Below are 27,459 nucleotides of genomic sequence, written 5' to 3' on the forward strand. Positions count from 1 at the left end.
GGTAGCATTGTCATATATTGGTTTTGAACGATTAGATATGGGGATGACATGCCACCATTTGTTATTGTTTACCATTGGGTGATACACAACCTGTATTTTTTTTAAAAAAAGTAAGCAACTAAGATATTTATTGTATTTTGAAAATGTATCAAGAAGTAATATATATATAAATAAATCGCTTCTAATATACTTGCTCACATTGTTGAGGTAGTACGAATGTGTCATTCTTGCCTTTGTGAAATTTTGTAGAGTCAATCACTACAAAACCACTTGGATGACATCTAATTGTGCAATGCTCACCCGTTGTTACTACTTATTTAAACCACTTCACATCTAGTACATATATAAAAAATCACCTAAAGTCAAGCTTCAAAACTTGGATCAAGCCACAATAACCTTCCATGGTGCCATTGGTATCCTAGAAGTTTGCAAGGATACCACAATCCTAGATATTTCTCTTATCATCTATATGTTGAGTTCGAAAATATTTGCCTTCACACCAATGCCTTCATACCAAATAGCATTGAACAATGTGCACTAGTAGTACATTGTTGAGATCATATTAATGATTTAGTTAAAGATGAAACATGTGAAATTATTATATCATATATAACTAAAGATAATTTAATTATAAGTATGTCTCACCTTTGATAAGAAACCTCTTGCGTATTCCCACTCCTCTTGCGATATATCCATCGTCTCCTCTTTTTCCATCTTCTCCATTTCTTTATGTAGCTAATCTATATCAATATGACGTGGACGTGCACTTGAATATTCTGGATATGGAACATTACATCCATGTCTAGCACGAAATGCTTGCCTTTCACTTACTCTTCTTGCCCTTGCTTCTTTATATAGTGTCACCCATTTTCTCATTACTTCACTGTTAAGCACACAAATACATTTAACTTACAAAGTTTCTCTTTCATTAGCACTTTGCTCCTTCCTTTTCCTTGAGGTATTATAGAGGTCATCCTCAAATCTTCATCATCTTTCCATAGTCTTGGTAAAGAGGGGTCCACTTCAGTAAGATATTCCAAGATTTATACAAGGGATGATTGCACTAACCAACCCTTTTCCATGCTTTCCTCGGGCCGTGCATTTTGCCTTACAAAATCTTTTAGGGTTTTCATAAAGCGCTCTAGAAAAAACATCCACCTTGCATGAACTACCCCACAAATTGCGATCTCATCAATCAGATGTACAAGTAAGTGTACTTGAGTAGTCAAAATGGAGCGAGGAAAAGTTTCCTCCACCAAACAAACCACCTCAATGGACAATACTCGAGCCTCTTGCAACATATTTGGATCAATTTCCTTCAAACTCACAAATCTACCAACATGCAATTGAGAACGATGATTAGTTTTTTGTCCATAAATTCAAGGGGGTTTACTACGTGATATACGTAATATGTAAACTAAAAAGTAAGTATAAAGTATACATACCTTGTGAGCTCACCCATCTTGTAAATGATATCATGCACATCTTTCAAAATACAATGGGATATGCTAGTAGGAAGGATGAACTATATGTAAATATTCATACATTGTTAATTAGTCTACATAGTTACTCCACTAATTAATATATTTATGGCTATGAAAATCCTTACCTGAATAATTTTGTGCCAATCATGAGACTTCAAACTGGATAGTTGCTCCACACCTCTTTTCTTTTTCTTTATGAAGGCTCCTTGAGGCATCTCATATATCCTGTGGAAGTTCGAAAGCTACATATCTGCTGCTTCACCATCTTTTCTTCGGTCTTTCACAATATCCAAGGTGAACGCGCTAACTGGATCTTTCCTCTAGGTCTGATGCGTTGCCAAGCTCATCTCATATGTCCAATGCTACGTAAATCCTCCTTACATTGACACAATCACGAGCCCCGATTAAGTGATCCCATAATGTAGAGGCAACATTCTTGAATATATGCATGGGGTCCAACAAGTGATTGATCTTAAGTCCAATCCGATATGGGAGAAGAAAAATTATAGAGAATCTAAGGCACAAACAATATATTATTTCTCGTTCTCATAATGGAGTGTACTTTAAAGACAAACAAAAGAAGTAAACTAGTTACCGACTCATGCCATGTGGAGGATGATTATTGGCATGTGTCCAAGTGTCCTTCCAATCTTGAATGGTCAGAGATTGTGGAGTTCTTCCATTAGTGGGGGTGCATATTTGGGGTGGTCAATAGGAAGAAACGATGATGATTGTCATAGATAACCTTCTTCAAGCATGTCGGTCTAGAAGAAACCAGAGAGGGACCAAAAATTGGACATGCATGATATCTTGATGTAGTTAAACCTCTAAAAACAAGTGGGTTAATGATGACATATATTTGATTAAGGGTAAGAATGAATAAAATAGAGTACGCAACTACCTGAACACTCTCCATAGCTTGGAAAGTCATGCATGGTTCACAACAACATGCCCTTTAAAGTGAAATCTCTAGAGGACAATGATGCACTCACATCTTGCACCTCAATACCTCTCCATAGCATTTCTAGCTCCTCGATCAAAGGCTCTAAGTAAATGACCATGTTTTCTACTTTGTGTTTTCCAGGAATCAAAAGGGACAACATTACATGTCCTTTTTTTATTGCCATGGACGGACCGATATTATAGTTCACCAATACCACTGGCCATATACTATATGACGTGCTTTTGATGCCAAATGGATTTATTCCATCTAATCCTAGACCAAATCTCAAATTTCTGAGCTTTTCTCTAAAATTAGACCACAAATTGTCTACGTGTTGCGAAGCTGGTGTGTCTGAAGGAATTCTCCACTTTCCATCACTTGAATGGTGACTAGCATGCCATGACATGAGTCTCGCAATAGATTCACACTTAAACATAAGTTGAATACGTGGAATAATAAGAAAATGTCGCAAAACCTTACGAGGCACATCCATTGATTTCATCTCTTGGTTGTATCTTGGTTCACCAAAAATAGGGCAGTCATGCAGATGCATGATCCCCACGAAACAAGATGCAATCATTGGCACATGCATGGATTTTAACGTAATTGAGACCTCCAAGAGATGTTAAGAAACACCTTGCTTAATAAAAAAGGGAGGTTTTGTTTAATGGTGAAGACACAACATAGACCAATAATATTTGTGCAAATAAAGCAATAAAAATTATTGGGTATTTTTCTTGGTCCCACTCTCCGTACATGCTGAGGTGTGACATTGTGATTCGACATGCTTGAAAAAAACATCCTCGACAACGATCACACATATATTTGATTTTCCGTCGTAGACAAGCGTCTCGATTGTGAAGACGCAATGTCTCATCCTCACTGAAGGATGTACTGTTTGTTGACTCCGCATGTCCCATACTAGTAGACGTTGATGACATAATTACACATGAATCATAAGGACATATATGATTTCATTTTGTATAAATTCATTGATACTTACAACATGGAGACAAATATTTTGATATTGAAAGACTAGGAAAGTCATGTTGATCCAAAAACAACCAAAAGCTAGCATTTAATCAGTTTACTTGTAATTGCGCATCTATCAGGGCGTGTAATATGTCTTATCTGTGCATATATACGCACAATTACACGCACTTAGAGACGTGCCACACAAATATAAAAAAATTAAAAAAAAGTTGTGGCTTTCTTTTCAAACCAGTGTTTTCCTATGTTTTTTGCGTGTTTTCTATAGTTCGAGCTCGACATCACTAATGATGTCTATCTATCACTTCATGAAGACAATGAGGGAAGGAAATAAGAGTAAAAAGAGGACATGAGAAAGGAAGAGCCAAAGAGTAAAGAATAAGAGCCAAACAGCAAGGAAGAGAAGAAGAATCAAGCAACCTACCAAGGGAAGGGAGAAGGAGGACAAGGAGATTGCAACCTAGTCACCACACGTCGTCTACACTGTCATCTAGACGTGCTGACAAACGCACAAAGTCTGACCATACTTTGCAAACTGTTATAAAAAACGCACAAAAAACCTCCATAGATGACAGTCTAAAGCATGTAAAGAGAGAAAGAGAGTGACAAACAGACAAAGAGAAAGCAAACAAGATTGAGAGAGAGAAGAAGAACTCACCTTCTTTGCTTGTTCACGCAGGAATAGATGCGCTGACAGACACTAGTATAGAGGCGAATATAGACGCAGTGTGTAATATGTTTTATCTACACAGGGTAGTAATGGATTTTTGCTTGTGTAGATGTGGAATCTTGGATCTTCCAGCACTCATCCTGAGTTGGAATACATGAACAACACCTTAGCGGAGTTTTCTAGAGGTGTTAGTAATTGTTTTGGAGGTTTTCCGAACAATGAGCAGTTCATGGGGGAGATGACCAGATATCTTGGTCGCCCTCCCACTGCGGAGGAGGTTTTTAGAGTCATGTCTGGGACACCTATCACATCTTTGCCTAGCACTGCCACACAAACACCAAACCTTGGCACACCAAACCTTGGTACACCTCTACTAACATGTACTCCATGCACTATGCATATACACAGATCAGCTGATGCACAGGGATAAGCTGAAGTACATGGATCCGTCGAAGCACGTGTATCTGGAAAAGCACGTGCATCGAGTGAGATAGAGGGTAGTGCCCATTGAGGGAGGAGGGAGAGTCGTGCGGGAGGATGAGGAGGTCGAGGGCTTTGTGGGGGTTGCCTAGGAGGTGGCTCTTGATCACCCTCACTGGGAAATGAGAGAGATGAGCCTCCACAAATGTACTACTCTGTCATAGATATTGGTGGGATCTTGCATAACCCTGAGGGGAGGGTGATAGCCTACTTGAGGAGTGTCGTGCATGCCACATACAAAGATTGTATGATTCCCTTCAAGCACCAAAAAAATCATTTGTGGCAACAGGTGCTACGGGCAGTACATAGAATGTACCCTAATCCCGAGAATTCTGCAAAATTCTCAGATGATTGGGGATGGTCAAAGGTGAGAGACGCGCTTCATAACAAGAGGTCTCACCTTATAACGTGCGCTAAGAAGTCACTGCGCAGACAAGAGAAGGGGAACCCTGGATATGGCCAACCACCCAATCGCCACCACAGGGAGTGGAAAGAGGCCAAGAAGAGAGCAGCAGAGAAAAGGGCAAGTCGCTAACATGCAGAGGCGTGACGTATCCAGATGGCAACCATTGGATCGTCGCATTATGGATCGGGGGTAGCAGGGAGTCATGGGAGGCTGAGTTTGTAAGTATTATTTGATTTCTTTTTTTAAATTAAATTTTGTAATTTGTTTCAATTCATTATGTAGTGTGTTCTAATACATTGTATGTTAAAATTGCAATTTTGTAGTATCATATCGTTGGTACGATGCCTACTCCTAGAGAGGTAGACTACCATCAAGGTTATAACCAGGCGTCCACTTAGCAGCATTTCTACGAGGAGGAACTCATAATGGAGGAGCAATATAATTGTGCCATGAGGATTCCACAACCAGAAGAGATATGTTTTATTTTTTACATGAAAAGTATAGATAACTCTAATTTATTGTTTATAATGGTATTTATATACCTTAATCCTTTATGTAGGCGAATCCTGATGCAGTTGAGGATAGCGAAGGGGGGACTAGCAGTAGCGGTGGCGGCAGCAGAGCGGCACCGGCAGCGGTGGTGGTAGCCACGATGATGCCTCTTTTGAGGAGATGTAGAGGAGCCCCATGCATGCATACCTCCCCTTGGCTGGTAGTTTTCATTTTTGATATGTATTACTTTTAGCTAGTGCTTGCGACCATGACCATGCTTGAGGTCACAAGCACTACACTACAAGGGATTGGGCTCATACCCGCGCTCCTAGCCGCACAAAATGACTTGGGAAAAAAAGTGTCGGGCCCGTGTAATAGCGCGTGTATCATCGCGGCCAGAGACATGCGTGTAAAAGCGCGTGTACAGTGACAGCCAGTCGCGCAAATACACGACCCCATACACGCGTTCTGGACAGTTTTGCTGCGAATTTACACGCGAATCTAACAGACTATCCGCGTAAATATACGCGATTTTGACAGATGACACGCGCTTATACACGCGATCACAGAGGGAAAAAAAAAATCCAGAGAGTGCTTTTGGGTGGCTGGATGCTGTTCCAGCATCCAGGCACCCAAAGGCACTCTCTGGATTTTTTTTTGGTGCATTGCACCACAAAAAAAGAGCGATTTAGATTTCAAGACACGAGACTCACTCTCTATGAATACACGATTCAATATTACTATCTAAAACTTAATACACGACTCAAGACTCACGATTCAATACATTGTCAATACATGATACATTTGTGTACAAGGGAGTCCATATGTCAAAATAGCCCATGGCTTTAATTAGGAACAAATATATACAAAGTCAAATAGGGAGCTAGGTGCAAAAAATCCCATGGCTTCAGTTACAAAAATTTTTTGTACAACCACATCCTACAGTATTCTGAAAGCTAATCAGAGGATGATGAGGACCCTGTGCTCTCTCCATGATCAGAGGAGCTCGCATCGGTATATTCCGATGAGTGGTGCTCGCCTCCACCAGGAGCAGTGGCACGAACATCAGCAGTGGCGGCTGGATCATCAGGGGCAGGAGCATCAGCAGCTTGTGCCTGTTCAAGAAATATACCGTATGTAAGTATACATATATATGCAATTAAATAAACCGAAATCATTCATTTAGAGTTTTCAAGTACCTGTCGACCGTATGGTCTCATGGCCGCGTCAAACTGCGCATCCGTAATACGTCCCTCGTTTCTGAAGATGGCCCACGTGTCACGTCTGCTATTGCGGCGAGCATACCTAGTCTCGTGGGCTGTGGGCCTCCTCCCCATAACCCGTCGCTGTAACATAATCAAGATAGTTTGTAAGATCAAAACAATCATAGAATCAATGAATTTGGCAAACAATCAAATAAAGAGGCAAGTTACTTACGAACTCTGCCTCCCACGACTCGACGCCGCCAGATCCGAAATGCGACGATCCAATGGTCTCCATCTGGATCCGTCGTGCCTCCACATGCTGCCTGCTCTTCACGCCTCCCTCTGCGCGCTTCTTTGCCTCCTTCCACTCGCGTTTGTGGGCAGTGGCAGGTTTCTCACAAGGATAGCCACCCGCAGCTACATTCACCCCATCATCGTACGCGAGTTTCTTAAGGTGAGATCTTTTATTACTTAAGATCTCCCTTATTCGCGTCCTTCCCCATACATCCGAGAATGTCGCTCGTGGGGGATTGGGGTACCGACTATGTACACTATCTAGGACCTCCCTAACTAACCGGCTCTCCTGATCTTTAAATTTTACAAAACAGTTTCTATACATGTTTGAAACTACCCCCCGCATATACTCCATCACCTCTTTCCCTCTCGCATCCATGACTACCCCGCCCCTATCCGTAACATCGTAGAAAATCTCTCCCTCCACCTCTCTCGCCTCCTCCGACTCCTCACTGTCTCCTCGTACATGCCTCCCTCCATGCCCTCTCTCACCGCGTGCCCTACTACCCCCCCCACCAAAGCACCCGCCGCATAATCCTCCACTCCCGCTCTCCCTACTGCGGCGTCGGCTCTCATCTGTACTGCGGGAGTAGCCATGACTAGGGGTGGCTGCACGTGACTGTGACTGTGAGGGAGCACGTGATGGTGGCCGTGAGCCCTCACGTGACGGTACAGAGGAGGGTGTGCGTGAGTGTGTCCGTGCAGGGGTGTGTCTCCTCGGTGAGCGTGTATGCGCAGGGGTACGTCTCGCCGGACTCGCAGGCGTAGACGGCAGTGGAGAGGCTTGTGTACTTGGGGGCGCGGTGTGACCTGGGAGTCTAGGAGGAGGATGGGCATACATATACTCTGTCAGCTCCACTGGATTAGGATGGCGCCCAAAATGGTTTATCATCTCCATCATCCAAGTGGCGTATGCCAACGGATCGGAGGAAGAGCCTGGATCCATGAAGAATCTGCGAAGCGTCGAAATTCCGCCTCAATGAACCAAGCAAAACATGCATATAAAAAATAAACATATCTCCTACAATATATCTCCTCAATATATCTCCTACAATATATAACCTACAACATATATCTACCATTCTAGAAAATAAACATATCTCTTACAATATCTCTTACAATTCTATCCTCTGTCGCTTTCAAGTACACATAGCACGGGTGGAAAGAAAGAAAGCGACAGATTTGCCAAAACAAACAAACGACAACCAACCTCTTTGAAAAGTCCTTGAAAAGTGAGTTCGTTGATTCTTGCTTCTCTCTCCCTTTCTATGTTGTCTGCACCCTTTGCTTCTTTTGGGTAGTCCAAGAGGGAGAAGGCTGGTTGGAAGAGGCAGGTTCGGTTTTAAAAGAAGGGCTTTTGAAAGAAAGAAAGCGGGCGCAGAAAGAAGAAGTGTTTTGAAAGAGGGCGCGCTTTTAAAAGAAAGAAAGCGACGCGCGCGGCAGGTAAACGCGAAAAGCACGCGTGTAAAAGCGCGTGTAAAAGCGCAGCAGAACACATTGTAGACGCGCCTGTACACGCGACACAGAGACTGTTTATACTTTTTTTAAAAACTGATTATTCTTGTGTATCCATTGTTTTGTGCATAGGATGTGTATGATTTCACTAAAAACTGATCCTACTTCTGTATTGGTTATTTTGGACATAGCATGTCATCATCCTCTTCAAGCAGTTCTGGTGAGGATGAGACAATGCGTCATCGTGATCGCGACGTGTGGCTGGCACAAAGGATCAAGTGTACGTGTAATCGATGTCAAGGGTGCATTGTACGAGCGCGTCGAATTACATTGAATCACATCTCGATGTATGGAGAATGGATTCAAACAGGTTTAGATGTGAGAAGATGTGAATTGAAAGTATTAAAATAACTCATGGTGTGCAAATTAATGGAGCGCGTTGTAATATATATACTGTGATTGAAGCAGGATGCAGTACCACACCCTAACATGGTGCCATACGCACGGCGAGAGCATGCAAAGCGTCGACGAGATGATGCTGGAGCTTCAGGATCTCTTGTCGGAGATGAGTGGGAAAGGGATGACAATAGCCCTGCACCCCACGAAGTTGTGGAAGAGGAAGTGTTTGATGACATGGTACGGAATCTTTTTAGGGATGATCGCAAAGGTGTGGACGACAATGATATGGAACAAGAGCATCTCTACAACGCTTCATCGACACCGGTTTTTGAAGGGTGCACATTCTCTATTTTACGTGCTTCACTTGAACTGCTCAATATACAAACAGTTTATGGATGGAGCAATGCAAGTCTTGACGCATTATTGAAGTAAGCATTGTAACTTGCAAATTTGAGTTAGTGGTTTTTGGTTTACAGTATAGGGTTTAGGGTTATGGGCTAATTGATGATATTGGATGCAGGCTATTATCAAACATGCTTCCAAAGGGGAATAGACTACCCACCTCAAGAGACAAAGCGAGGCGCTATGTGACATCTCTTGGAGGATTGGATTGTGATCGCATACATGCATGCATCAATGATTGCATTCTCTTTCGTGGGACGCATAAGGAGGCTCGACAGTGTCCCACTTGTGGTGAAGCAAGGTATAGAACAGATGTGAAGAGTTTTGATGTACCTCGTAAAGTCTTGCGACACTTTCCTATAATTCCTCGCATCAAACACATGTTCAAGTGCAAATCCATAGCAGAGCTCATGTCATGGCATTCCTCGCATCGATCGGATGATGGCATGTGGAGAATTCCTGCAGACACTCCTGCTTGGAAGCATATTGAAGATGAGTGGCCCAGCTTTAAAACAGAGCCCAGAAACTTGAGACTTGGCCTAGGTATGGATGGAGTGAATCCGTTTGGTTTCAAGAGCACCGCATACAGCGTGTGGCCGGTTGTGTTGGTGAATTACAACCTTCCACCATCAATGGCGATCAAGAAGGGACATCTTATGTTATCCCTTCTGATTCCAGGGAAACATAAAGTCAAGCATATGGATGTTTATCTTGAACCGTTGATTGATGAGTTGGAGGAACTATGGAGAGGTGTTGCGGTAGTGGACATTAGTAGGCCTCCCTCCTCTCGACACTTCGACTTAAAAGCAGTGTTGATGTGGACAATGCATGACTTTCCAGGATACAGCGATTGTTCTGGTAAGAATTCTAACTACCTCCCGACTCTAATACTACTAGCTATATCAATTATAACTATTGACTTTATTATTCTAACTTTTTTTTTATTTTAACAGGTTTGAGGACATCGGGTAAACATGCATGTCCTATATGTGGCCCTTCATTGGTACATGAGTATGCTGATGGTTTGTGTAAGACCATATTCGATAATCATCATCGATTTCTCCCATCAGATCACCCTAAATATGCTCCTAGTAAGAGGAACATTCATCCACAGACACTTCGTGCAAAAGATTGGAAGCATATTTGGGAGTCTTCAAATGTTCTTCCTCCAGATGGCATGAACAGGTACATCTCCATTGTTTCCAATCTTGTTTTGTGTAGTCTCTAAAGTTGGAATAAAGATGACAGTCTGCAATCCCTTGTGTAGGTACTCCATTTTTTTCCGGCTACCATATTGGACCCATCTCAAGATCAACCATCTTCTTGATCCCATGCACATCTTCAAGAATGTGGGATCTAGTATTTGGGAACATGTTATTGGTAAAAGAGACAATGTTAGCGTACGGGAGGACTTGCAGGTCGCAGGACGTATGCGTCAAGCTTGGCCACGAGAGGAGGGTGGGCACGTTCGTCTTCCGCCTGCTCCCTGGATTATATCAAAGAAGGAGGAGAAGCAGGTAAAGCAAGCCATCACCACTTTGCGTACTCCCACTGGATGCATGAGATCGTTGAAGGGAGCGTTTACAACCACTAAGAAAAGAGGGGTTGAGCAACTACATGGGTTGAAGTCCCACGATTGGCACAAGATGCTCCAAGTAAGTGTTTTCCAATTATTGTAGGTTGAAATTAAATTTTGTAATGCCCTAATTCAAATATACATGTGCTCTTATGTGCGCAGTTCATACTACCTACTAGCATCGACCATTGTGCAGACAGGAGTTTGAAAAGATGTATTTATAAGATGGGCGAGCTTGTGAGGTATGTAAATCCCATGTAAGATCACCCTTCATTATACCTTGCAAAATGAATGTGCATGAGGTATAACGTACTGTGCATTTATTTTTCAGATATGTTAGTTCCAAAGCAATTGATCCAGCCACATTGGATGATGCGCGTGTTATGGCAGTGGAGGTGGTTTGTATGGTAGAGGAGACTTTTCCGCGAACCATTCTCACAAGTCAACTACATCTCATTGTGCATTTAGTGGATGAAATTGCTTTATGTGGCACTGTGCATGCCCGTTGGATGTTCTTCCTAGAGCGCTTCATGAAGACCTTAAAAGACTTTGTGAGGCAAAGTGCAAGGCCCGAAGGAAGCATGGCTGAGGGTTGGTTGATACAAGAGTCTCTTGTATATATATCAGAATTTCTTGATCAGGTGGATAGCTCTTTGCCGCGACTATGGAGCAATGAAGAGGACTTGAGGATGACGTCTATTGTGCCTCAAGGAAAAGGACAGAGCAAAGTAATTGAGAGAACATTGATTGATGATCTTAATTTCACTTGCATCCTTAATAGTGATGTGATGAGCAGATGGGTTACAAGATACGAGGATGCAAAGACAAAAAGGCAAGCAGACAGAGCTCTCTTTCGGAGGCAACATGGCTCTCGTAAGGCGTACCCTAAGCATCTAGCAACACTTCCGAATGATATTCATGTTGATTGGTTGCATGAGGAAATGGAGAGAGCAGAGAGAGATGAGGGGCTGCATATCACGGCGGAAGAATGGGAGTATGCACGAGGATGCATGTTAAAGGTACATAGAACAAATGTAAATTTGCATTCTTTGTAAGTGATTGGCTTTTCATATTTATTCACATTAATTGCTTACATAGATATTGCTTATATTTTGGTCCAGTGCACTATGTTCAATGCTATATGGTGTGAAGGCAAGCATTTTCGAACACAAAGAATAGATGAAAAGAGGAATACACAAGATTGCGGTGTCATTAGTAGCTTTGAGGGAGCCAATGGAAAAATTGATGATTATTGTGGCACAATCCAAGACATATACAGACTTGACTTTCGCCGCTTCTTTGTGTATGTTTTGGATGTCAAATGGCAAATGAACGTGGTGGAAAAAGGGCCTAACGCAACGATAAAACGCCATGCAAGTGGCTATGTAACTATTGACTCTACAAAGTTTTGGCAAACAAAGAAAGATAGGCTCGTATTGCCACAACAATGTGAGCAGGTATGCATTTTTTTACAAATGTGTTTCATGTACATATATATCTAAGCTCGCGCACCCCTTGACTTTTGATATGCTAATTAATTAATGAATTATGTGTATTTGAGCAGGTTATCTATCTGCCAATGGTGCATGACAGTAAATGGTGGTATGTCATCCCTATTGCACCACGTTCCAAAGTAATGTATAATACATTCACTGATATGGAGCATATGGAGGATGTGGCAAGCCGCAAAGAAGATGATGTCGAACATGCCAATGTAGATGATCATGATAATGAGGATGAGCGTGCCATTTCTCACGATCATGAGGATGACCCTTCCATTGAGGATGATGGTGATGATGATGAGAATGATCAAGGCATCGGTACCATTATCAATGGGCAAAATAGCGATAGTAGAATAAATTTAATCGTAGCCTTAAAAATTGATCAAATGGATATTGATGTTGATCGTTTGGCAAGGATGGATCTTATTGAAGATGAGATCGAACCCTAACCAATCCATCACTGTATTGTTCCAAATTCATGACATTTCTATTGTATACTTTGTCTTTCAATAACCATATGAAGATATATTTTTCAATATATTACGTTGTTGTAAGTGCATGTAGTGGGATTTTGTAATGGTTTGTAAACACTGCAATGCACAATGACATTTTTAAAACTTAATGGTTTTCTGTTTTGAAAAGAAATGGATTTCTGTAGTTAGGCTCTGTGTCGCGTGTAATAGAGCGTGTATTATGACAGTTTTTACGCGCAAATACACGCGCCCTCACATGCAATTATACACGCGCTGTTACATGCATGTATACATGCGCCCGATATTGCTGTGAGTATAAACGACCATACACGCGCCCGTAACTTTTCGCGTGTAATGGACGCGTGTATGGCGGCATTGTGTTGTAGTGCTAGAGCTCGTCATGTAAAAACGTTTCATCTATATGCATGAAATTTCATGTTCTATATACATTGTTTTTTTTTCAGTACAAAAACCTTCGAAATATATAGAAATGTTTCATCAAAGTATGCTCATCATGCGTTATTATCAATATATGGACTTTGGCTCTCCACATTCTTTTTCTTTCAGTATAATAATCTTTCTCTATTTTCCCTAAGCATACAATTTGATGTTGATGGGGAAAAGAAAACCAGAGAGTTGCAAGCCACATGCTCTCTGGTTTTTTTTTCATACCTCTGTTTTGCGCGTCTATCTGCGCGTCTAAATTGCAGGAAAAATGCACGTCTATTATCATCAAAAAATTGCAGAGTACATGCCTTTATAGACACGCAGTTACACGCGTGTATAGACATAGAATATGAATATATCTACTTTTTTATAAATATGATTATATATTTATGGAGCGCGTCAATAGGCGCATCTATATGCGCGTGTAGCTTTCACTATAAGCACACTTGTAGACGTGAAATTTTAGACGTAGCAGTAGACGTAGTAATAAACACGCTCGACATTTTTTAATATAGTTCAAATATTGTGTCTACAAGCACTCTATGGAGCTTTTTGTTGTAGTGCTACTTCCACTACTACAACAACAACAAATAAGAAAACTAGACAACAATAAACAAGAAAACAAAAAAAACTATTACTAGAACAACAACAACAAACAAGAAAACCACTACTACTACTACAACCACGACTATGACTATGACCATGACTATGACTACGACTACAACTATGACTACAACCATGACCACGACCACGACCACGACTATGACTACCACTACCACTACCACTACCACTACCACTACCACTACCACTATAATAAACAAGAAAAGAAGAAAAAACAACAACAACAATAACAACTACTACTACTACAATAACAATAAACAAGAAAAGACTACTACTACAACAACAAAAAACAAGAAAAATAAACAACAATAAATAATTAAAGAAAAAAAACTACTACTACTACAACAACAACAAACAAGAAAACAACAACCTCTCCCTTCTTTAACCTCTCCCTCCCTCTCCCTCTCCCTCTCTTTCTCTCTTTTCCTATTATGTTTAATGTTTTTTCCCTTTCTCTCTCTCGTTCTTTCTTTCCTTTTCTCTCTTCCTCTTCCTCTCTCTCTCATTTCCTCTCTCTCCCTCACCCTCTCCCTCTCTTTCTCTCTTTCCCTCTTTCCCTATTATGTTCAATGTTTTTTCTCTCTCCTCTTTCTCTCTCATTTCCTTTTCTCTCTTCCTCTCCCTCTCTAATTTCATCTCCCTCCCTCTCCCTCTCCCTCTCTTTCTCTCTTTCTCTCTTATGTTTAATGTTTTCTCCCTCTCTTTCTCGTTCTTTCTTTCCTTTTCTCTCTTCATCTCCCTCTCTCATTTCCTCTCCCTCCCTCACCCTCACCCTCTCTTTCTCTCTTTTCCTATTATCTTTAATATTTTTTCTCTCTCATGTCCCTCTCTCATTTCCTTTTCTCTCTTCCTCTACCTCTCTCATTTCCTCTCCCTCTCCCTCTATTTCTCTCTTTCCCTATTATGTTTAATGTTTTTTCCCTCCTTCCTTCTTTCCTTTTCTCTCTTCCTCTCCCTCTCTCATTTCCTCTCCCTCCTTCACCCTCACCCTCTCTTTCTCTCTTTCCCTATTATGTTTAATGTTTCCCTCTCTTTCCTCTCTCTCTGTCCTCTCCCTCTCTTTCCTCTCCCTCTCCCATTTCCTCTCCCTCCCTCTCCCTCTCCTTCTGTCTTTCCCTATTATGTCTAATGTTTTTTCTCTCTCCTCTCCCTCTCTCATTTCCTTTTCTCTCTTTCTCTCCCTCTTTTTCTCTCTTTCCCTATTATGTTTTCACTCTCTCATTTCCTCTCCCTATCACAGCCAACAGTTGTTCCCCCTATCACAGCCGACATTTGTTCCCCTTTTGTAGCCATTATCTGGAGTACCAGAGCTACATACGCACATACACATATACGACACTTATCACACTCACAGCACCGTATTTTCAGTTTCCAGTTTTTAGCTTTTCATTCAGCACTTTTATTTTGGATAGCTGGACCTCATCAGTTGTATCACAGTTTGTCTCATAGGCCAGTTTTGGTCTTTAGAAGACGTTAATATAACTTTCTTTCTTTCTTTCTCCCTCCTTCTCCCTCTCCCTCTCTTTCCCTATTATGTTTCACGTTTTTTTCCTCTCTCTCTTGTTCCTTCTTTCCTTTTCTCTCTTCCTCTCCCTCCCTCACCCTCTCCCTCTCTTTCTCTCTTTCCCTATTATATTTAAATTTTTTCTCTCTTCCTCTCCCCCTCTCTTTCCCTATTATGTTTAATGTTTCCCTCTCTTTCCTCTCCCTCCCTCTCCCGATCCTACTCTTTCTCTCTTTCCTTATTATGTTTAATGTTTTTTCCCTCTTTCTCTTGTTCCTTCTATCCTTTTCTCTCTTCCTCTCCCTCTCTCATTTCCTCTCCCTCCCTCTGTCTCTCCCTTTCCCTATTATGTGTAATGTTTTTTCCTTCTCTCTCTCATTCTTGCTATTTTGTGTCGGAAACCGCCGTCGCTATACCTCCATATCCTTGTAGTGCCTACCATAGCGTTAGATACTACCTAAGTAGGTCGTCTAAGATTTGAGTCATAGGGGTGGTCACCAATGTATTAAGGAGGTTGTTAGCCGATTGCCTTTCTTCCGAATTTGCAGTTCTTGGCCAATGGCCGTGGTTGACTGGTTTGCTAGCTCGGAGCATTTATAATTTTTCTAGGCAACCCTGCTTGTGGTGCCATTGCCTTCCTTGATTTTGGTCATGGGAGAGAGACTGGTGTGCTTATTCTTGAGAGATCATCGATCTCATCTTCTAGTATGGGCTCAATGTCTTTTAAGTGCTCCTCGGCCTCCTTCACCCACTCTTTCAGCTTCTTGATGGCTTTGAGTTGGCGCTTTGGGTTGGGGTACTCCCCAACCTTAGCACTTCCCTTTTCGACTATCCATGGAGCCGACATTTCTTTCTTTACGTCAATGACTTTCCTCCCAATAGACACTGTTATGGAACTTTTAGTTTTGAGGGTGACCTTAGCGTCTGGCCTTTTCTTCCTCCATCTTTGACTCATCTTTTCAATTGACGTTGCATCAAGGTTGCTAGGCCCTGGTAATGATATATCGATCTAATTTGTCTGCACACGAGTCATGACATGAAATAGGATAGAGGTGGCCTCCCCATCGAGTGTTTCGAGACCAAACAAACCTAATGGAATCAATGACTCATTTTTCGCGAACCAGAGGATATCCTCCGTCTAAGGCAATCGACAAAGAGATGAGTGATTCCACACTCAGCACATTTGAGGTTAACCTTATCTGCTTGGGCCTACTCTCTCACTCGGTGTTGAGGCCTCTCGGAACTCATGGCACTGAACTCTTCTTGATTGGAGTCTTTGAAGTGTCTTCCTTGAGAGCCGGTCATCCACTCTAATAGCTTCTTGAAAGATCCTTGCCGGTGCATCTTGCTACAAGCTCGAGTTGCCAGCCAGGGCTTTATAGAGCTCTTCGCTTTGTATTCCATTGATGAATACCATGGATAATGCTCTTTTGGTTGGTCTCTTGCCCATAGGGATTCTCTTGAAGAGGCTCCTCACATGGGTCACATAATCTTGAATATCCTCTTTCTCTCTCTGCTTGACGTTCATGAGTCACACTAGCAGGTTGTCGGAGTACCCAGGCCTGAAAAATCTCTTAATGAAGAGAATTTTTCAAGCCATTGAAATTGGCACGCTCTCTAGTATACAAACTCGTGTACCAGGTGTCCTTGTCACCTAATAAGAATTCAAAAGCTTGGGAGCGTTTAGGATCGGTGAGAACATTGGCCTCATAGACTTGCTTAAATTGTTTCACAAAGCTGTACATGTCATTTTCTTAGTATTTGTCCACAGCTACTTTGCCACCATACGAATTTTCAATTGGCTCTTAGAGCCTTAGTAGACTTCTAACCCCACTAATAGCAATGTTGCTAATGCTACAATGCTTTGCTCCTGTTGGTGTGCTATCTAGTAGTCACTTCATCAAAAGCTCGCTCAATGTGAGGTCTCCTTCTAGGGCTTTCTTGCTCTCGGACTGGGATAGCAAGTAGCTGTGGACAAATACTAAGAAAATTTGTATGGTGGCAAAGTAGCTGTGGCCAATAGTGTCGGTCCTCGTTGTGTCTTGCTCTTCGGTCATGTTCCTTACCTGGTCCGACCTTTCGGGATTCGATTACCCATCTATGTCTTGGGATCTTCTCTTACTAGTGGGTTCCTTCAAGTTCTTATGTTTGGGTGAGTTCCTTGTTAATTACAATCAGTTCTCGACTTACTCTCACTCTGTGCGTGCGTGTGCGTGTATGCTCTTTTTAATGCAAAGTGCAAAATGAGGCTTTTAGCTCTCTCCAATGTGTTTCGAGAACTGGAAATCAGAGTGAGTGAGAAAACAAAGTGTCTAGGAAACTCTAGTACTCTTGTTATGGGTTTAGCTTGATAGGCTTGTATTCTCAGTTTCTAGCCGTCCTTGTTGGTTTATAGGGTTCTCCACTATGCCCTCTGCTTAGTCTAGATTCGTTTGGGCTCTACGACTCCACTTGATGTGCTAGTGGATCAAATCGTTGGATGGTAAACTAGTGTCCTCTCTACGTCTGTGTCTCATCGATTTCTTTGTTCGTTGTGCGAGAAAGGCATCTCAAGCGTCTATATGGTCTTCGAGTGTTCGTACATAGCTAGTGTTTAGGTGGGTTTGGTCTAAACTTTTAAAAATTCTAGGAAAATCAGGCTCGACCCAAAAGGTCCGAAATGCAAGGGCCAAGAGATAAACTTGGATGATCTGAGTGGCCGAGTTGAACTAGGTCGAATTGGGCTAGGGCGAATAGCACGTGGCTTGAGTGGCCGAGGCCGAATATGAATTTCGAACGGGCCGAGCGGTCAAAAGCGGACTAGTCTAGTCGAGTGGATGACTCGGACGGGCAGAGTCTGGGTGGACCGAGTACTAAGTGTCCGAATGTGCCTGACGAGGGCTAAATTTTTACATATTCGAGTAGGATGGGCTGAGTGACTAAATATGAGAGATCCGAGGGCCAATTTTGAGACTTATCCCAAAATCTCCATCACTCGGATGCATCGAGCATGGCATGTTTTTTCTGAAATGTTGAAAAAATCATCAGACAGAGTGATTGTGGGCTTCACACTTAACTAGCACTTCCAAATTCTACCTATGCATGAAGGAGAATGTGTGGGTATACCTATAGTGGGTAAGAAACTTGTCGGTGGCATGATTGAAGCAGATCCATGTAATGGAGCTCTCTCTCTCTCTCTACCAGGGTGGTTTCAAATGAGCTCTCCCTTGGCCTCTTGGCTATTAAACCTCAATCCCCTTAAGCACTCCTTCTTCCTGTTTTTCTTGATTTGTGCCCTACTTTGGCTTGGTTTACAACAACAAACCCCATGCTTTTTCAATTGATCTCTTAACCTTAACCTACTCTAAATGCAACAAAAATCAGAAGCAAAGTACTGAACTGATTTCTCCTACTCTTCTATTTTGTAACGTATCCACCCATACCCTTCAGGACATGTCTTAGCAGTCCATCGGAAAGGAGATCTAGAAAGCTCCACCCAGCACTCCATGGAATGTCATGGGGTTTGTGATCTAGGACTTTCCGCATCTGCCACGTAGCGGAAGTATTCTGGCCATTCCCACTTAGGATTGACCTGAATCAAGGTTTTCCCTAATGGTCATTTTCTAAATGGCAACTAGCGTCGAACCCCGAGCGAACTAATTTACGTAGAAACTCCAGGGCCGAAGCAGATTTTGCACGCTGCACTTGGTTCAAGGAGAATGGGAAACGAGAGGGATGCAAGGCTCAACCTCTCTGCCACAAGGCATAGTCCCATTTCGTTCCCCTAAAACAACGTAAATCGGGATTATTATAACTTAATCTCTAGGTCAGCGCCCTTGCTGTTCATGTCCTTCGAATGATCTTCTTAGTGTCACTTATGATTGAGAAAAGTTCCCGGCCAACCAGGACCACCCATCCGTAGGATGGGCCCATGGCCACATCCACCGCACTTTCCTCAGGTTGTTTTAGTTAATTAATTACCTACCACATTTAGTTGAATATGCATCAATCAGCTTCCTTAATTAGCCCGTTGGGCACTGGTTCCTTCACGTAATCATAGCACTTGACATAGAAAAGCAATGTCAAACAAGTTTCTTTTCAACAGGTTATCATATTTATCTTTGAAATACATTTATAAAGTCCAGTGTGTAGGCTTATCCATAATCCGCTCGAAGGCTATCCAGCAATCCACAGGGATTACTAATCCAAGATTCTGCCCGTAGACTAGTATGCGGGCCTCGAGATCCAATCCCGAGTCACGTTGGCCTCTTGTATAGGGCTTGGAAGGTGAGGGATTTACGGCCAGAGCCCCTTGGCACCCAAGCATCCTCTTGCTCCAAGTAGCACTCAATGGAGAGACCTCTCGCAGAGGATTCGGTCCACCTTCTTGGCGCGGTTAACAACCCCCTTAGTTAGGGTCAGGCAGGCAGTCGGGGGTAAGTAAGGCTACCTCTCCCTTCAGGATTTCAACCTGAAGCATTAGATATCTTTTCATCCTTTAATTCTTTGAGCAAACAAAGCAAAACAATGCTCTTAAAACTGTTACAAGCACAATCATTTCCATTGGTCGTTACTTTTATCCAACTTCTAAGGAGTGAATCCTTCTCTCTGAATGCATCCAGCATTCGATCCGGGATCAATTGCGACTTGGCAAGATTCCCAAGGGTTTGTTTGTTAACCCTTATCCTTGGGTTAGGGCCGTACTCTATTAACCCAACTTAACCAATACCTTAAGTTCTCTTAACACAAAATATGTTGCTCCAGATTATTGATTGGTCCTTTACTTCCAAGCAAATATCTAATCCCCATATCTTGGTTACTTTACCCAAGAAAGGTACTATATCAGGATGATTATTCATCCTCTTGCAAGATAAACTTGCATAAGAATCTATGATTAAAAAACCACTTAGATGACGTCTGATTGTGCAATCCTCACCATTTGTTACCACTTCTTTAAACCACTTCACATCCAGTACATATATAAAGAATTGTTTGAAGTCAAGCTTCAGAATATCTTGGATCAAGCCATAATAACCTTCCATGGTACCATTGGCAGCCTCAAAGTGAGCAACGACACCACAATCTTGGGTATTTCTCTTTTCATCTATACGTTGAGTTCGAAGATGTTTACCCTCACACCAAAGTGCATTGAATAATGTGCACTAGTAGTAAAAGATAAAAGATCAAACATGTCAATTATTTATATAAAATAAAACTTATAGAAACAAATTAATTGATAGTATGTCTCACCTTTGATAAGCAACGTCGTGCGTATTCCCACTCTTCTTGAGATATATTAATTTCCTCCTCTTTTTTCATTCTCTCCATTTCCTCATGTAACCAATCTATGTCAATATGACGTGGAAGCGCATTTAGATGATCTGGAAATGAGACATTACGTCCATATCTAGTGCGAAATTCTTGTCTTTCGCTTTTGCTTGTTGCCCTTGCTTCATTATACCGTGTCATCCATTTGCTCAAAACATCACTATTGAGCACACAAAAACTATTTAACTTACGAAGTGATTCTTTTATTAGCACTTTACTCATTCCTTTTCCTTGAGGTACTATAGAGGTCATCCTCAAGTCTTCATCATCTTTCCATAGTCGTGGTTGAGAGGGATCCACTTCAGCAAGATATTCAGAGATATAAACAAGGGATGATTGCACTAACCAACCCTTAGCCATGCTTCCCTCGGGCCGTGCTTTTTGCCTCACAAAATCTTTCAAGGTTTTCATGAAGCACTCAAGAAAAAGCATCCACCTTACATAAACTGCCGCACAAAGTTCGATCTCATCAATCAAATGTACGAATAAATGTAATTGAGTAGTCAAAATGGATCGATGAAAAATTTCCTCCACCAAACAAACCACCTCAACAGATAATACTCGAGCATCTTGCAATGTGTTTGGATCAATTTCCTTCGAGCTCACGTATCTGTCAAGATGTATTTGAGAATTGTTTATTTTTGTGTAGAAATTCAAAGATATATAATGAAAAAATACAATGTATACACACCTCACAAGCTCTCCCATCTTGTAAATGATATCACGTACATCATTGGATACACAATGGGATATGCTAGTAGGAAGTACGAACTGAATGTAAACAATATTCATAGATCAAATGATTAGTTGAGGAAAAAGTCATCATACCCCAAACTTTACACATAGTTACTCCACTAATTACTATATTCATGGTTAGAGATACCCATACTTGAATCATTTTGTGCCAATCGTTGGACTTCAAGCCAGATAGTTGCTCCACACCTCTTTTCTTTTTCTTTATGAAGGCTCCCTTGAGACATCTCATACATCCTGTGGGTGTTCGAAAGCTATATATTTGTTCCTTCATTATTTTTTCCTTGTTCTTTGACAATATCCAAGGTGCATGGGGCAGCTCAATCTTTCCTCTGGGTCCAATGCGTGGCCACGCTCGTCTCATGTGACCAATGTTACGTAAATCCTCCCTTACATTAATTGAATCGCGAGCCCCTATCAAGTGATCCCATAATGTAGATACAACATGTTTGAATATGTGCATGGGGTCCAACAGGTGATTGATCTTGAGTTCAGTCTAGTATGGAAGACGAAAGAATATAGAGAACCTAACAAACAAACAATATATTATGTAAACAATTCATCATGCTAAATACTTTAAAGTCAATCGAGAGAAATGCACTTCTTACCGACTCATGCCAAGTGGAGGGTGGCTGTCGGCATTAATCCATCTCTCCTTCCAATCTCGAATGGTTAGAGATTGTGGAGTCATTCCATTAGTAGGAAGAACATATTTAGGATGGTCAATAGGAAGAAATTGATGATGATTGTCGTAGATAACCTTCTTTAAATGTGCCGGCCTAGAGGAAACTAGAGAGGGACCGCAAATAGGACATGCATGATATCCTGACGTAGTTAAACCTGAAAAAACAAGTGAATTAATAAAATTCAATTGATTCAAGTCTTGAATTTCAAATATAGAGTTATATACATGTACCTGAACACTCTCCGTATCTTAGAAAGTCGTGCATGGTCCACAACAACATGGCCTTCAATGTAAAATCTCTAGAGGATGCAGATGCACTTGTATCTTGCACCTCAATACCTTCCCATAACATTTCTAACTCTTCAATCAAAGGCTCTAAGTAAATGTCCATGTTTTTTACCTTGTGCTTTCCAGGAATCAGAAGGGACAACATCACATGTCCCTTTTTAATTGCCATGGATGGAGGAATATTATAGTTCACCAATACCACTGGCCATACACTGTACGATGTGCTTTTGATGCCAAATGGATTGATTCCATCCATACCTAAAACAAATCTCAAATTTCTTGGCTCTTCTTTGAAAACGGGCCACAAATTATCTATATGTTGCCATGGGGTGTGCCTGTAGGGATCCTCCATTTTCCATCACTTGAACGATGACTAGCATGCCATGATATGAGCTTTCCAATAGACTTACACTTGAACATAAGTTTTATACGTGGAACAATCGGAAAATGTCGCAAAACCTTACGAGGCACATCCATTGACTTCATCTCCACTTCGTATCTTGATTCGCCACAAACACGACACTCTCATGCGAACTCATGAATCCCACGAAATAAGACACAATCATTGACACATGCATGGATCTTGACATAATCGAGGCCTCCCAGAGATGCCAAGTAATGTCTTGCTTGCTCTCTCTTAGTTGGCAATTTGTTTCCTTTTGGAAACATTTGTGATAATAACCTACATATATTTTTAAAAGTGAGTTAAAAAACCACCAACATATATTTCTGTTTGATCTCAAAATAGAATTAACAATTAATATTATGATTCATATATAAGCCAAACTGAATTGATACCTACTTCAATAACGCATCCAAACTGACATTACTCCATTCATAAATTGTTTGCAAGTTAAGTATCTCGAGGGATGCACAAAGAACGGAGTACGTACAACCTTCATACAATGGAGTAGATGATGCTACATTTAGTGGATCATCTGGCTTCGTAGAGTGACCTTCTTTCTGAACCGGTTGCGAAAATAGATGGTGTACCATGTTGTCCAAAATCTCATCCTCTACGACCTGATGGGGAATTTCATGAGGGCTACTATCATGGTCGTCAGTCTCTACTCTTCTTGAAGACTCTGCCTCCTCACGTCCACATTTTGCAGCCTTTCGACGCCCAGGAGGGAGCATCTGAGGATGTGGCACCGCATCCTGCTCAACCACAAAAGGGAGTTTCATGTACGTTGATATATAATTCTCGTAACGTAGACATGCAATCTTAGTGGTAAAAAAAAACTATGAATACCGGTGATTTTTCTCGGTCCCATTCTCCATACAAGCTGAGGTGTGACATTGCAATTCGACGTGCTCGAAAAATACACCCTTGACAACAATCACACATGCATTTAATTTTTCGTCGTAGCCATGCATCTCGATTATGAAGACACAATGTTTCATCCTCACTTGAGGATGTGCTCATTGATCCTTTCCTGCGTTTTTTGCGGTTCTGAAGCTTGAGTTTAGCCGACATGCAGTCTCTTCATGCCTCACCTAGTCTCTTCATGCCTCACCTCCTCATGACTCACCTCTTGTTTCATTTCAGACACACAAGAAGGGAAAGAGGAAAGCCAAGGAGAGGAAGAAAGAGAGAATAAGAAAGAGGAGAACAAGAAGAAGCAGTAAGCAAGAAAACAAGCATCAAGGGAGGGTAACTTACCAAGGAGAGGAAGAAGGAGAAGGAGAAGCGCCACCACCCGCCACACCAAACACCCAAGGTGAGTCTCTCTCTCTCTCTCTCTCTCTCTCTCTCTCTCTCTTTGTTTCTCTCTTCCTCTCTCTGCTTTGTCTGTGTATTTAGGATTTGTGATTCCATTATGTATTGCATTTTGTAAATCGTCAATGGCGGTCGTCGGCCTAAAATCGACCGACCGAGCGCATCTGCAAGCGCATCTACATCTCAATGTAGATGCAGACATAGACACGAAAAAATGTTTCCTCTCAGAGCGTCTGAGGGCGCGTCTTAGAGCGCATGTGCTGGCGCGTGTGCTTTGTAGTGTGCACACGATGATACACACGTTGCACAGAAGGTTGACCTGCAGTCTACACACAGGAATACATGCGCATTGACCTGGGAGGCGCGTCTAGCAGCGTGTCTGTGCTGCATGTTAGATGCGCAGATAGACGCGTTGGACAGAAATTGTCTTGGGATGCGCGTTTGGCAGAGCGTCTGTGCTGGACAGAAATTGTCCTGGGATGCGCGTTTGGCAGAGCGTCTGTGCTGCATGTTAGATGCGCAGATAGAGGCGCTGGACAGAAGGATCACTCTGGAGCGCATCTGAGAGCGCGTCTAACCTGCAATGTAGACGCGGGGATACACTCGCCAGGTCTCCCAGTTTTAATATTAAACAATATATTTTTGCAATGATGAATGTGATCAATCCCATGTTTGTGTTTATCAGTTTTCTTATTTAAGAGAAGCATCAACACTTAAGTGTTATGCTCAATGTCTAAAGAAACTCTTTGAAAATGTAGGTAATATAATTTTTTGTATGCAAATTAATTTGTATTTTTCATGTGTTTTTTTTACAGATGTCGTATCCTGGTTCATCTAGCAATGACCGAGATGTGGATCGCATGAATGATACATTGGCCTCCTTTGGCAGGGGGGTCAATGCATTTTTTGGAGGTTTTCCTAGTAGGGAAGACTTCATGGGAGAGATGACCAGACACCTTGGCCGCTCTCCCACAGTGGACGAGGTGTTCATTGTTATGTCTAGGATGCCTCTGGCATCTTTGCCTGGCACTACTTCCCAGACTCCACATGCAGGTACTCCATATGCAGGTACTCCATTTGCAGGTACTCCACGTGCTCCACGTGCATTGGCTGAATCACAAGCATCTGCAGAAGCACGTGCATCTGCAGAAGCTCGTGCGTCCAATGAGGCAGAGGGCAGTCGACAGAGAGGTAGGAGGGAGAGTCGAGGGGGAGGACGAGGGTTGTGTGGGGGTTGCCTAGGAGGTGGCGAGCGATTCGACAGCCAGAGGAGGTATGTTTTTCTTACTTTCCTATTAAAAGTATAACTAATTATAACTTTTTCTCCACCTTGTCTATATAAGCAACCCTGATCTTCTATGTGTGTAGGCGAACCCGGATGTGGACCATAGCGAGAAGGGGGATAGCGACACTAGTAGCCATGGTGGTACTATCAAAGATGTTTCCTCTTCAAATTCGTAGAGGAGCACCATACCTCCTCATGAGGCCTTTTTTTCTTATATATGTATGATATCTCTTTGAGCCTAGTGCTTGCGGCCACGCTTTAGGTCGCAAGCACTAAAACTTCCCTTGTAAATGCTTTTGATATATAATGAATACATGAACTTTTATTTTCAATTCTCCTGCCCGTAAGATACATTTTCTTTTTTCCAAATACACAATTCTCATGCCCGTAAGATACATGCTCTCTAGTTTTTTTTTTCCAGTTCTGTTTTGGGCGTCTATCAGCGCGTCTAAATTGTAGATAATTCGCGTTTATTCGCGCGTCTATAATGCAGACTACACGCACTTATACAGCGCTTCATAATTCAAATTTAAAAAAAATTAAATATCTTTTATTAAAAAAAGACATTTTTTGTTTTCCGTTCACGTCTATCAGTGCTTGTAAAAGCATGTCTACCAGCGTGTCTATATGCGAGTGTATATGTGCATCTATTGCGCGTCTATTTGTGCGTGTAAATTCGTTGATACATGCGATTATAGACGCAGAATGATAGACGCACAAATAGACGGGTGGATAGACACGCCCGTAAGTTTTTCTCTGTATTCAAAAATCGCGTCTAAATGTGCGTCTATGAGGCCTTTTTATTGTAGTGAGTGCAATCATCCCTTGTTTATATCTCTGAATATCTTGTTGAAGTGGATCCCTCTCAACCACAACTATGGAAAGATGATGAAGACTTGAGGATGACCTCTATAGTACCTCAAGGAAAAGGAATGAGTAAAGTGCTAACAAAAGAATCACTTCGTAAGTTAAATAGTTTTTGTGTGCTCAATAGTGATGTAATGAGCAAATGGGTGACAATATATAATGAAGCAAGGGCAAGAAGAAAAAGCAAAAGACAAGAATTTCGCATTAGATATGGATGTAATGCCTCATTTCCAGATCATCTAAATGTACTCCCACGTCATATTGATATAGATTGGTTACATGAGGAAATGGAGAGAATGGAAAAAGAGGAGGAAATTAATATATCTCAAGAAGAGTGGGAATACGCACGAGGTTGCTTATCAAAGGTGAGACATACTATAAATTATTATTTTTCTATAAGTTTTATTTTATATAAATAATTGACATGTTTGATCTTTTATCTTTTACTACTAGTGCACATTATTCAATGCACTTTGGTGTGAGGGTAAATATCTTCGAACTCAACGTATAGATGAAAAGAGAAATACCCAAGATTGTGGTGTCCTTGCTCACTTCGAGGATGCCAATGGTACCATGGAAGGTTATTGTCACTTGATCCAAGATATCCTGAAGCTTGACTTCAGACGATTCTTTATATATGTACTGGATGTGAAGTGGTTTAAAGAAGTGGTAACAAATGGTGAGCATTGCACAATCAGACGTCATCCAAGTGGATTTGTAATCATTGACTCTACAAAATTTCACCAAAACAAGAATGACACATTAGTACTACCTCAACAATGCGAGCAGGTATATATGCAAAAGCTAATTTTTTTACATGTATACATGTGATACATATACACAATATAATAAGTATTTAAGTTTCTTGCTTTTGTTTTTCAAATACAGGTTGTGTATCATCCAATGGTAAACAATAATAGATGGTGGTATATCATCCCTATATCTAATCATTCAAAACCAATATATGGTAATATTACTGACATAGAGATAGCAGATGACAATCCAACAATTAATGATGATGTATATGATGACACCATAATGGATGATATGCATGATATAGTACAAGATGAATCTCGCGAGGATGTTCAAGGAAACGCAGAGGAGGAAAATAATGTGGTTGATGATATTGATGAAGTTATTGAGCAATATAGCAACACATCTGATAGTGGGATAGACTTATTTGTTTCATTACCTCTTGATAACAATATAGA

At 41.5% G+C, this 27,459-nt stretch overlaps 1 protein-coding gene across 1 annotated transcript; it reads left to right on the plus strand.

Moving 5' to 3' along the window:
• The first annotated feature begins 8,611 nt into the window (after nucleotides 1-8,611).
• On the plus strand, nucleotides 8,612-9,250 carry LOC148037374 (uncharacterized). Its single transcript, XM_087677292.1, has 2 exons — nucleotides 8,612-8,797; nucleotides 8,885-9,250. Exons 1-2 carry the CDS (start codon nucleotides 8,612-8,614, stop codon nucleotides 9,248-9,250), a joined length of 552 nt encoding a protein of 183 aa, XP_087533418.1.
• The last annotated feature ends 18,209 nt before the right edge of the window (nucleotides 9,251-27,459 follow it).

Source organism: Lygodium microphyllum, chromosome 4 (genome assembly GCF_053477565.2).
Source record: "Lygodium microphyllum isolate KBCC chromosome 4, Lygodium_microphyllum_v1.1.10, whole genome shotgun sequence".
Classification (NCBI taxonomy): Eukaryota; Viridiplantae; Streptophyta; class Polypodiopsida; order Schizaeales; family Lygodiaceae; genus Lygodium; species Lygodium microphyllum.

Excerpts from the sequence above, each read along its gene's own strand:
- LOC148037374 (XM_087677292.1), top strand. The coding sequence starts at position 8,612 with ATGTCATCATCCTCTTCAAGCAGTTCTGGTGAGGATGAGACAATGCGT. Across the intron at positions 8,798-8,884 it reads GGATTCAAACAGGTTTAGAT|CAGGATGCAGTACCACACCC; the intron begins GTGAGAAGATGT and ends CTGTGATTGAAG.